General features: G+C 35.0%; 1 protein-coding gene across 1 annotated transcript in view; it reads right to left on the bottom strand.

Annotated features, from left to right (window-relative positions):
* LOC149551012 (BTB/POZ domain-containing protein At1g30440-like) overlaps positions 1-6,518 on the bottom strand; it is a 43,740-nt gene extending 37,222 nt beyond the window's left edge. The window contains exons 1-2 of the mRNA XM_089786576.1: positions 6,025-6,518; positions 629-698 (exon numbers count right to left, since the gene is read on the bottom strand). Coding sequence (XP_089642702.1) covers positions 629-698; positions 6,025-6,083 — 129 coding nt within the window. The 5' untranslated portion in view covers positions 6,084-6,518. The remainder of the gene's footprint in view (positions 1-628; positions 699-6,024) is intronic.
* Between the last annotated feature and the right edge of the window lie 6,976 nt (positions 6,519-13,494).

The following is a 13,494-nucleotide window of genomic DNA, read 5'->3' as shown; positions in this document are numbered from 1 at the left end:
AGGAGAGACTTCACCCCACATTGCATGCTATTTTTTGTGCTAAACGAGATGCACATGGAAGATGGGTGAAACATGAATGGTATTCTATTCACGCTCTAACAAATTGACTGAGCTAAAATTTGCACTAGGCTCTTAAATAGGTAGCAACCACCACATCAAAGAAATTGAAGTTACCCACAACAAGGTTAATCCATTTGCAGCTCTTTATGGTAGGCTTACTATCGATGATTGCAGAAATTAGTTTATTACCATTAGTCATTCAGTATTTTCCATACCTCATACATGATTATTTATTACAGCATTGACATCTTGTGATATAATCTCCTAGTGGATACACTCTTTTTAAGAACTTCATGTTTTTATAACTATAAGTATATATTAACATAAGTAAACAAAAAAATCATCCTTTTGATAAATGACACAAAGCAAGTAGCTTACTTGATCACATTTGTTTCAATACTGTGGACATGCTTCCAAAATTTTCCAAATTTCAGTTGCTATGCCTTAAAAAAATCTCAACACTCCCTTTACTAAAGGCCAATTTAACAAAACTTTGCAAAAAAAATCATATAATGCAATGAAATACTAATTAATGAACAAGGCATATTAAGCATACAATGTTACATACCTTGTGAAGGTGAAAGAAGATGTCTCCAACTTCAATTCGTATATCGCTGGGAAGACCAGTTGAGCAGAACCTGCAAATAACATAGATACTTCGAATGAAAACTAAAAATAAGCACAGTTGTGGATTACCAATTCACATTTCACAATAAAGTATATTAAATTAAGTTTCTACAAGAAAAAATAGCTTGTAATAATTTGCAAAGTATTTTGGACCAGATTACTAGTGTCTAATTTTACAACAAATAATATAGTGAGTGTAAGTTTGTAAAGCGCTTCAAAGAAACAAAGATATGTGAACACTAAAACAAGAGACAAAATCAAAAGCTATATGATTAGGGCAAACTTCAGTACCAAATTAGTTCCTTCAAAGTGTTCCAATTGAGTTATCCCTCACTGCAAAAAGAAATCACTAAATGCGGGTGTACCTTCCTAAATTGTAAGCACCTACAATTAGATGGTCAATTAGGCAACATTTCACTACACATGGGCTTCTACATTGATTTCCAATACTCCAGCCCTACGCGGCATACGTTTCTGGCTTTCTCTCTGCATTCCCAACACCCAAAACAAGTTTCACCACTTTTTAGCAAGAAGAGGTTGCCCAGGCCAACCAATTCCCTCGTTTTTACCCCAAAATTCAAATCAAGGGTCCGTCTCATTGGTTAAGAGGGATTTCCGAATTTTTGTTGGCCTCCTTTGAGTTTTGAGCCCCAAATGTTGTGAGAGATATAAAAGCAACCTATCTCTCCTAATTTTGACATCCAAACAAGATTTCAATATAGCATCATAAGAATTTAAGAGCTCTCCTACAATTTTGTAGCCCAAATATTTTCACGCATTCTCAAGCATCTTTCCAAGGCAATCTTCTCCATGGATCAAGCTTCTTTCCCTCTTTAAAGCCCAAGCAAAGGAGTCCACCATCAAGGAAGAAGATCATAGTACAAGCAACCATCTACATACATTCAAGCATCCATATTCATTCATGCATTCAAGTCTTCAACTCTCCATCTCTCTCTCTCTCTCTCTCTCTCTCTCTCTCTCTCTCTCTCTCTCTCCAATCAAGCATTGTGACAAACTACAACATCCATTACATAAGGTTTTGTCATTCATGGTTACCTTCTGGGTTTTAGTTTGGAGTATTGCATCAACATACTTGATCACATTCAAAGAAACATTTGTAATGCAAAGTATAATAAACTTCAAATTTCAGAACTACCCTTTGCTCTATGACAGCACACTTTCATTTATTTCGTTTCATTTAAAGGTTGATTCCAAAGCGGGGTTTGACAGAGGCAAACACCTCTCTACACAACATTTTCCTTTTTTTCTGTGTGCAAGTATAGGTGGCATTTGCATCGGATCATATCTGGGAAGTTCAGGACCTTGCGGACAGTCTAAAACTGAGTTCAATCAAAAGTGCAAGGAATAGGTTGGCCCAGGCGAACTCTTCCTTCCAAAACTGCTTCAAATTGAAATCATAAGTCAGTGACATCCTCTTATTCTTAAATCTAGCATCCATACTGAGCTGTCTATTTTCTGTCGGACTGTATATTCTGAAACTTGTCGTCTCTCCCTTTCTTGCCTTCTATCTTGCATCATCCAATCATATTCCTATAAATCAACTCACCCAATCATCACAGAAAAGGACCACTGCACTCATTCAGCACTTATGTCGTCTTGAGCCTAGTGAGTCATCTTCATTTCGATTGCGCAATAAGGAAATAGGATCTCTCTATTGATCATCTTTTTCTTATCGTACAGAGGATAACTTGAGACAGGAGAATAGCCAATGATTACAAGTTGAACCAAGGAAGGGCTTGTGACATATTAGTGATGGCCAATGACAACCTACATATGTTATTGTCATGACATTTATTACGAAATTCTAAATTAAAATCATAGAGATACCTATATCCTTTTTCCTGTTCAACCTTGTTGTTCTACTTGTAGGGTCAACATACACCATTTCAACCCTTAAAAACCATATTCAGAATATCTCAATATAGATACATAGTACACTTGATGAATGTCCTTGTAAGCACCAATCAGGCCAACGTTTTCTCTCCATTTACCAGTGAAGAATTTAAGAATATTAAACAGAATTAGTTCTGCTGACAAAGGCATAGCTGCCAAAAGTGACCTTTAGCCTTGTAATGCCTGGTCTGAATGCAGTTGACTTGAATCTACTTCTGTTTGCCAAACAGTCCAGTGCTTGATAAATGAACTTCTTCAGGTATAGATTTTGAACCCTTGAAGGTCGAAAGTCAGTTATGCTACTGCTGTATTAGGGTTTAACTCAAATTGTATGATCTTAATGATTTAAAAGCAAAAGCTGATTAAGCAACAAAAGGAAGTTTGGTCGTTCAAAATTGCAATTTATTCCAATTAAATGCCACTTGCCCATTTGTTGCTTACAAATTTGCAGTTTTTTGCAATTTATCAGTCGAACCGATTTTTGAAATGCATTTCTGAGCCCTTTTTTTCACATCTAAGACAATTCTTTCCAAGTTTTTCGTTAGATTTTCAAGTTAACTTTGTACATTTAACCCAATTATTCCCTAACCCAAACCTGATTTTCTCCCCCAACATTAATGCTATGCCAAACCTGACATTTTCCTGATTATTGAAAAAAGAAAAATTATCTTTGGCTTGCTGAGCATTTCCCTAAAATGTTTTTGCTGCTATAAGTGGTTGTACTGAAGTTGACTTAATATTCTGATAGTTGACAGTCGTTAAAGCTCTTTATAGTATCAGATTTACTGTTGCTCTATAGTGAATCAAACCCCAATCATAATGCATTAACCTATCCTGTTATTCAATCCCCATCTCTCATCCCGTGGGGATGGTAACTGGTTTACTCCATCAGGATGCCTATAAGTCATCTCCAAAGGATATTTTGCGCTAAACCAGGAGGAAGCATGAGCATTATTCTCAGGTGTCAGAACTTCACATCTGTCTAAGCAGCATCACCACAGAATCTGATGCCAGTGTCGGAGAGAATCCAGAGATGAAACTCATTGCCACGTAAGGCCAGAAGCAGAACCTTTGAAGCATCATACATGCACATAATCCCAAGATGCAATGGTAACACTTTTAGTCTAAGTGACAAAATACAAAATATTGCAGTTCTTGTAATGATTTACTACCTTCATCTACATCAACGTAATCACAAACAAGTATGTTTAAACTAAAATACAAGTCCAAGAAGGTTTTGCATTCATTTCATATTACCAAATTTTATGTGTCCACGTGATCTCATGGTTTTGTATAGAACAACTTGGATAGTGCAATTTTGCCAATACAATTCTATATATAGTGTCTACTTTAATTTGCTACATCTCTCTGATTGCTATTCACAATTGTTAGTGTCAATTGTTTCTTCCCATAACACATAATCCTACAAGAAGAAATTTTCCCTAATTCCTACTGGTGCTATACATGCAAGATGAGATGAAATTTTCATAACCTTCTTGATTCAGGTCAATCTATAGCAAGGAAAGGAAGTTGACATGTTTCACTGTCACTGTCAAGGAAGACAATAGTTTCTTGATCTGGTCATTTTGTCCTCCCCTAAATCAAGTTGGTCGGGTTTCACAGTCAATGAGTGAAATCAACTAGTCGGATGAAATTTTCTTGATTTGTCTTTTGCATATTCAACTTTCTCACTTTGAATGTAATATTCTCGAAGTGATAATGCTCATCATAATCTAAATCTAAGATGCCAGATGCCCCTTCAGCACCTTTTGGTGCTCAAATTCCTCTAGGGTTGATTGGGCATCAAAGGAAACCATTAGCCTTTCCATAGTTGGTTATATGCTCTCCCTTGAGCTGCATCAAGATCAATGGGATCATAGTACACACTTCGGTCTTTTTCAATGTTTGTATGTTCAGTCAGACAAGTTCAGGGTATGAGAACTTACATCTCGAAACCCATAATGCTTCAGATCATCTTAACATCCCAAGAAAACACAAATTGAAATCATGGAGATATTGAAGATGCAAAATTGAGTCTGCTTTCAAAGGTTGATTGAGAACACACTTCAGAGACATGGAAAGGGCATGGCAAATCATTTACAGAGGGAGAAGTCAGAATTGTTGGATCATTATACTGAAGCTTCTTGACGGGATCACATCTTGAGAAGAACAGTCATCCAAATCCACAACCATTGGGAGATCAGATGACGTATCATGACCAATCAGTGAGGGATTCACTAATGTTTTAAACAGCAGAAGAGCCAAATAGAGTATCATGTGGCAAACAAAAGAATGAAAATTTAAATATAGAATTGGCAAGCATCCAACTCAAGTGGATTTCTTGTCGAATTCAACACCGGGAAAGGCCTACCAGTATGCTCTGAAGTTTGAAGTACACTTCAAAAAGTAAGGGTAAGAGTGATAGTTTCAAATCGACAAGACATTAAATAATATAGGGCAACACAAATATTAGTTCGATGCAAATACAAAGTTCAATCAACTTCAATTAAGAACTGTAAATGTACTTGAGTTGGCCTAATGGTAGAAAACTTGTACTCTTGGAAAAGAGGTCATATGTTCAAATTCTGTAGGGGTAGGATAAGTGCAACTTTTAGTTAAGCACAATTAGCTGCTTCCCGCATACTAGGTGTATGGGTGGTCTCATCTATTACAAACTATTTATAGACCCAAGAACAGATTGTTTGGTATTGTGGACTATAAATGCACACTTAATTAATTAATTGTTTATACAAAGGAAGCTATTGATGGATATAGTGCTCTGGCATACTTACTTTTAAAATTTGATCTTGTTTTTTCCCAAATTTATGGCTCTGACATATTGTTTATGGTTTTTCTGAACCTCTCATGTTTCAGTTTTTACGAGAATCGTAACAATCTTCAAAATGCCTATCTCACAAAGTTGTGCTAAATTCAGTTCAAGAGACGTAACTGCCGCATGCTAGACCAAATTCACTTCAGCTTACCCACGTACAATAACTACAGCTAAACACTTCAAACCACCCATCTCGAAAAACTAGACCAAAATCACATCAGATTTCCCTACAAGGAGATGGATTAGGGCACCTGAAAACATATGCTAACACTCAAGAATCTTCAGAAATTAGTTACACAGTTTCCAATTACAGAAACTTCATATGTCCGAATAACCTCTAAAAGAGACGGAAACACTTCCCCTCTTGTGAATGTTGTCCCAATCCGGCTCCGGCAGTACTAGGCCACTCAAACGGCACCCATGTCTATTTTCTTCGAGTAGACATCCTCTCATTTCTCAGTATGGTAAATCTTGTATATAGATTTATGATTGAACGTTTTTACTCTAGTCATCTCCACCATAATCTAATACAGACATGTACAGTAAATAGATACAATTCAGAGGGTTTAATAGGAGGGGGAAAAGCATACCATGCCTGTCCTTTCCTTTGGAAGTTATCAGCTTTGGATCCCAATTTCATACAAGCCATTTTCACAAATTTAAACTCTGACAAATCCACACCAGCTAACAACCATTCATTGCTTCATAATGTACCTTCTTCCAAATCACCCGACTCCAATATTCACTTCCATCACACTGCTGCATTAAAAACATACTCACTGAGCCTCCATACAACATGGGTATTCTCAATTTCCGAGTCCTGTATCAACACCGCGTAAGGAGAAAGAGACGAACACATAAGTCGAAAAGATCAGAAATGGGTCATTCTCCAATAGAGAAAAACACATGTTTTCAAAATCTTGGTGCTGAAAAAAAAGCATTGGAAGTCCAGGCAGTCCCGGAAATCTAAAAATGGTCGTCATTTCTATAAATATTTATATTGGTTTTTCATTGATTTTCTAAATGCGGACGAACAAACCAGCCAAACAACTAGAGCAGGTGAAATAGCTATAAATTCAATTTAATAATGCCATATTTCAATACTATGCAATGTAACTTAAGGGTTCTTCAATGAACTAGGGTTGAGAGGCTGGTTAAAATAGAAAATTGGGAAAAATATCTTTTGTTTAAGATTTAATTGGGATTCAAATTTGTTTATTGTATAAATAAATTTTATTTAAAATAATATAAAAGAATTGTATGTTTGGTTTGGATTATGTGAATGTTTTTATGTATCAATGTTTTGACCACACTAAGTGATTCATGGTTTATGTTTTCTATCATTTTAAAGGTGGATTATGTAGTATGATCTCAAACTTTTTTCCTAAAAATGCTCACATAATCTAGTCTATTAGCAACATACAGCTTTGTCAATAGATGGTGGAAATCTTAATGATAGATATATGAATGATGAATCAAAATACTATTAATATGTTTTTTTAATTCTAATGTTATGTTATTTGAATTAAAGGTATAGAATGTAATTAAAGATATACTAAAAAATTACATAATTAGTTTATAAATTTATAAATGACTTTCAATTTTTAAAGAATAACTACTATAAATATCACACTAATAAAATAATAAATATTAAATTTGAAAATATTACTTTTTATTTTTATACATCTCGAATCAATTATATTACTATTGTAGTATAAGTATAGAAGTAAACTTAACTAGCAATTATTAATTTTGTTTGAAATCAACCATTAAAATTATTTTGTCTTTTTACAATAAATTTTAGTTATCACTATATGTAGATGCACGATTTTGAACAAAATATAATTGTATAAATTTTAATTTTAACAAAAAAAATTGAACTATAATTACTTATGAATTAGAAGTTTAATGCTAAGAAAATGTTACAAATCAATTACCTATTTCAATGTTCTTAGAAACTCAACAACTTTATAGCCTTGTTATACTTCTTTGTTTATATTTTTATATTAATATCACTCTTTATAAAATAAAAACTATTAAAATCCACTAAAAACTAACCATTAAAACATATTAAAACATGACAAAACATTACAATTTTTTATACTTCTTTATTTTTATTTTTATATTAATATCACTATTTATAAAATAAAAACTAATAAAATTAACTTAAAAACCAATCATCAAAACGTGACAAAAAATTAAAATTTAATATATATAAAATTGATTAAGTTTTATGGGTATGATTTGTTGATGGAGTGTAATATATCTATTATACAAAGAAACATTGATTGTCCATGCAACTTGTCCATTTAAATGCATTGAGGTGGTCCATTTCTAACCTTTAATGCCTTTTTTCTTCTATTTTTGTCTCTTGGCATTCATTTGGAAGGTAAAAAGTCTTGGAATTAGAATGGCCGCCTTTGATTGGTATTTTTGTCCTCCATATTTCAAACTTTTTGGTGGGATTTTATTATGCGTATGTACATTGTCAGCTTTTGATTTCTTGCTTTTAGAGGGGATATTTTATTATTATTATAAGAATTAAAAGTGCATACAAAATTGTTTTATGTCACTTTGTGTATGGTGGTATTATTATTCTCTATAGTTAGATGATCTAATTTTGACTTTATGGACGTACTAGATGGTCTTAATTTTGATATAGAAATGTGAGTATGACATCTAAATTTTGTTATTTTAGAGATGACTACTTTAAACTTTGGATTTTTAATCCTCCTTTGGGCTGAAATACTATTTTATTAATAAAATGACGTGTAAATTTTATTCTATTCTAGAATATGATTAGTTTAAAAGGTTTTTTTAGTAGTTTAAATTTTTCCTTGTTTGGGCTTCAATTATCTTTTATGGATAAGATTGTTCATAATTCAATTTTTTAATTTAAATTAAAAATATATATACTATCGATTTTAATATATTACATTTAATTGTGAAAAATGGATAGCTCTGTCAACATTGTTTTCTTTTAATTCTAGATGATTTTTTATTACTTTAAAGTATGGTTAATTTAAAGTTTTTTCTTTTTCTTTTTTAATTAAGACGGGTAAAAATTTATTAAGACAAAAAGAGAAACAAAAAGGAGAGCTCAAAAAGGAGCTCTATCCTGAGTAACAAGGTCATCTAACTCACAAGACAGATCCAAGGGTAGTTGCCCCCTATCTACGATATTTCAATCTTGAACATGATCAGAAGCCCATTTGGCCAAATAATTAGCAAATTTGTTCCATTCTCAAGGAATGCAATTAAAACTAACAGACTCCAGAGAAGTACAAAAGAGAAGAGTTTGATTGACAACTGAAGCCAATTGCTAACTAATATCCTCAAGCAACTTTGAAGTAAGCAAATTCACCACCACTTGAGAGTCAAAGTCACAAATAAGCTTGTGCCATCCCCTCAAACAACATTGCTCCACAACATATAAAATGGCTAGGGCCTCCATGAGATTGTTAGTATGCCAACCCTTATGCATTGAGAAAAGAAATTGAAATTCTCTAGAGTTGCATCGAGCCACACCCCCAATGCTAGCAGGATTTAGATTCCTCTGAGAAGAACCATCAGTGTTGACTTTAAGAACTCTAAGTGGAGGAGACAACCAATGACCCACATGGTTCACTCGTTGCTTCCCCTAATGTCTAGAATGGTTGGGAACATTATGACACCATTGACCTACAACCCCTAAGAACTCATGAAAATGAAATTTAAGGCGACTACAATAGCAAGATCACCAGGATCCATACCTCCATCTAACTTACACTTAGCCTGAATAGTTTCCTAAAGAGAGTGGGAAATCTTCCACCAAAGATGCATGACTCCAATCCAGACATCCTGAAAGATTCGTCAGTTTCTCTCCAACTAGATACACCAAAGAATAAAAGAGGGGCCAACAACCCATGCAACCTAAAGAGGTGAAACCTTGGAGGGAGCACTCCCTAAGCAATCCCAAAACTCAGGCAAGGAGGAAGCACGTCGACAAGAGCAACCCCAAGCACTCCACCAAAGATGCAATAATTAGGTAGAAAAAGAACAATGGAAGAAGAGATGAGAAATAGACTCCTCTCCATTACAACATAGCACACAAAAATATGGGCCTTGAAATCCATGTTTACAAAGATTATCCCACATAAGACATTAGTTGTGAGCCACCAGCCACATGAAGAAATTACATTTGGACCAAGAAAACTTATTCCAAATTTGGTTTCACCAAGGGACCTCAGCATCCCTTAATAGTTCTCTAGTAATCTACTAGTACCCAAAAAATTTAGGATATTTACCAGATAGGGTACCACCCCAAGCTAAAAAATCTAGCCCAACAGAGAGTAGCACTCCCTAGAAGAAAAAATCCTAGAATGCTCCTGGGGTCCGCCTCTAAACCCCCAGGAGGCCAATCTAAAGAGTACTTCCATCTATAGCTGACAACAAGACCCAACTGATAAGGAGTCTTATAATGAGCCACTTTATCCCATCCAGAAGCAAGAACAGAATCACACAAAGTCTGAAGATGGGGGTAAATGGATAAGATGGGAGGGTTGTCATCTCGAGCATCAAACCAAAACAAAGCCTCAGAACCTCCCATGCATATCCATAAAAGGCCCCTCTTAAGCAATTGAGCACCAACCTTGAGAGTATTCCAAACCATAGAGCCACAACCTGCAAGAGGAAGCATGGAAACAGACAAAGGATCAACATCTCTAAAATACTTATGAGTAATTATACGAGCCCAGAGTTGATTTTGTCTAGAGCACCATTGCTAGTAAAGCTTAGCAGCCAAAGCTTGGCTACTCAAGGTAGCAGATCGAAGGCCAAGACCACCCTCCTTCTTAGGCTTGCAAATAGTCTCCCAACTGATCAAACTCAATTTAGAGTTATGCAAATTACCACTCCAAAGGAATTGTTGAGAAAGAGCATCAAATTCCTTGAGAAAGTAAAGAGGAGCAGCTTGAACCATGCTTTTATAAATAGGGAGTGCCTAAATAATAGATTGAAGAAGGGTAACACAAGCAATAGTAGAGAGCCATCTATGGGTCCAGTTATTTACCTTCTACCAAAGCTTGTTAATCAAATTCAATCACAAGAGTTGTGGTTGCCTAGAAATAGCAATAAGAATGCTAAGATATCTCAAAGGGAGCGAACCCATTTTGAAACCTAAGGATATTAGCAATCCTCCATTGAATAGTTTCAGGAGTGTTAAAGAAATATATAGAAGATGTGTGTTCATTAACTTTCTGGCCTGTTGTCGCCAAATAAATATCCAAAGTATGTCGGAAGGCTTTAATTTCCTTGACTCAAAGAATTCCCACAAGAGTAGAGTCATCAACAAATTGAAGATGAGAAAGAGAAGGTAAACTAATGCCCTAGGACCACCCATAGATAGAGATCTAGGATGCCTAATACTTAATGAATCTACCCAAACCCTCAGCCACAATAATGAAAATACAGGGGGAAAGAGGATCACCTTGGCGGAGACCCCTAGAAGCACCAAATAACTAGGAAGGTTGGCTATTAGCTCATAGTACAACTCACCCACTCTGAGCTAAAGCTAAAGGTAAGAAGAATATTCCTTGGAAAGATCAGTTTGACTCTATCATAGGCCTTAGCCATATCCATCTTAATAAACATAGATCACTCCCTTGAGCTAGCCATATAGTGGATAACTTTAGTATCAATAACCACCCCATCTAAGATTTGTCTTCCTATAACAAAACCTCCTTGTTCTTCTAAGATAATAGTATTTAGCCACTTTTTAAGTCTCTCAGCAATCAAGTTAGTAATAACTTTTTAAGTCGTGTTACATAGAGAAATAGGTCTAAAAAACTTCAATTGATTAGCTCCATCTTTTTTTGGAATAGAACCAAGAAAGTAAAATTCAATGCTCGAAACATTAGTTTGCTAGAATAATATTCCTTAACAACTTCTAACAAATCCTAATTAATGATGTCCCAAGAGTCCTAAAAGAATTCAACAGGAAAGCCATTAGGGCCAAGAGATTTTCCCTTATGAATACCAAAGACCACCTCCTTCAACTCAACCAAAGAGATTGGGTGCATAAGATAATCATTCATTTCTTGAGAAATAAGGGAGGGAATCCAAGACAAAATAATATGCTCTTCATTATTAGTAGGAGGAGAATCCTCAGAGAAGAGGTTAGAAAAGTACCAAGTAGCAACCTGAAATAAAGTTGGCAAGGGAGATAACTGGATACCTTCCAAATTAACCAAAGAAGAAATATAGCTCTAATTCTTGATGAGATTGCATAGTTTTGTGGAAAAAGTCAGTGTTCCTATCACCTTCCTAGAGCCAATCAACTCTGGATTTTTGCTTCCAGAATATTTCCTCCCGAAGTTCCCATTCTTCCACATATCTAAAAGCAAGGGATTCAGCATTACCCAAATCCTCTGAGAAACCAAGATCCCTAATCTATCTGATTATGACATCCAGATGCTCCTGAGCGAGCCTCTTCGTGGAATGAAGGTTCCCAAAAAAATCTACGTTCCATCTCTTGAATTGCCTCTTGACATCTTTTCTTAGAAAAGTTAAACATATTGGAACCAAAAGCAAGGGTACCATCCCTCCACCAACAAGAAATAAGATCATGAAGAGAGGGGTTCCAGAGCCACATGAGCTAAAACTTAAAAGGAGGACTCTTAGGAATAATCACCCTAGTAGCAAAAAATTTAATTGGCCAATGATTAGAACCCCTCCAGTCCAAATTTTCAGAAGACAGAGTGAGGGCACCACTAACCCAGAAGCAAGAAACCAAAAATCTATCCAGACATTTTGAGATAGTATCAACTCCAGTGCTTCTATTATTCCAAGTAAAGAGACCATTAGTAGCTTTAATATCTAAAAGATGCAAAATATCTATATTTTTATGAAGAAGATTAGATGAAGGCCCTAATTAGGGTAACCTACCTTGCTTCTTGTCTAGACTTAATACTGAATTCAAATCTCCTACTAACAGCCAAGGATGGTAAGGATGAAAGTTTCTAACATGTTGAATATGTGTCCAAAGTTCCACCTTTGCCACAAAATCGACAGGTGCATACACATTAGTAATCAGGATCACTTCACTAGAATCCAAAGAAGAAGCCACCGTAGAACAAGTTGAATGAGAATACACCCAACCAAGGGGAGAGATTTTTAGAGGGTCTCAAAAGATAGCCAAACCACCACCAATCCCCATAGCCCCAACACACTGGCATTGCCCACGAGGCCAAATACTAGAGGCAAATTGCACCATAGACTCCACTGAAGGCTTTTTCTCTAGATTAGATTGGGTTGTAGTATTTTTATAGATTGGGTTGTCTTTAATTTAATCTTTTAGATTTAAATTTAAATTTTGATAGAATTGATTATAGTTGTGATATTGTTGTTATGATTCAAATATGTAGGTTTTGAGTCAAACTTGTTGATCTATGTTTATGAGTAGTGGTTCACAAGAATCTATCTTTCATTAGAATTAGTGGAGCACTTGGCACTCATTGCATCTAGGTGAAACATTGGGTCTTCTAGGGAGTTGTATGCAAAATTGAAGTAAAACAATTAAAAATTGCAAACCAACTAGCTTTTATATAATATGCATACCCAATGAAGATTACAAATGTAAAATAACTAAAAATGCATTTTTTACCTTCCCTTACCAGTAGCTTATCTTCATTGATTTCCTAGCTTTCATTACTTGAGTTTGCGAGCTCTTGAACTTTATAAAGCTAGTACTTTCTTCAAGATAGTATCAAAGTGTTGGAGATTATATGATTGTGGAGCAAAACTAAAATACTATTCTAGAATGCTCCAAAATGCAATATGGGTGATGATTTCAAAATGAGATAATGATTATGTTAATGATTATACTAAATAAAATTACCATGATATTATGTGCTCAAAATTGCTATTGATTGCTAGAATGTCAAATTTTCATTATTTTTCTAATTCACAAGATTGAGCAATTCTCACAAAGTTGTGAATTAACCAAAATGGGAGGAATGATGCTCCTTTTATAATTTTTTGGAGACCCCAAGCCTATGTGGAAAAAATCCTATGGTGTAAAA

This window comes from Cupressus sempervirens, chromosome 6, assembly GCF_028749045.1.
Source record: "Cupressus sempervirens isolate cs-2001-9-10 chromosome 6, ASM2874904v1, whole genome shotgun sequence".
Lineage (NCBI taxonomy): Eukaryota > Viridiplantae > Streptophyta > Pinopsida > Cupressales > Cupressaceae > Cupressus > Cupressus sempervirens.
Note: the sequence above shows the minus strand (reverse complement) of the source record. Positions and strands in the feature narration are given on the sequence as shown.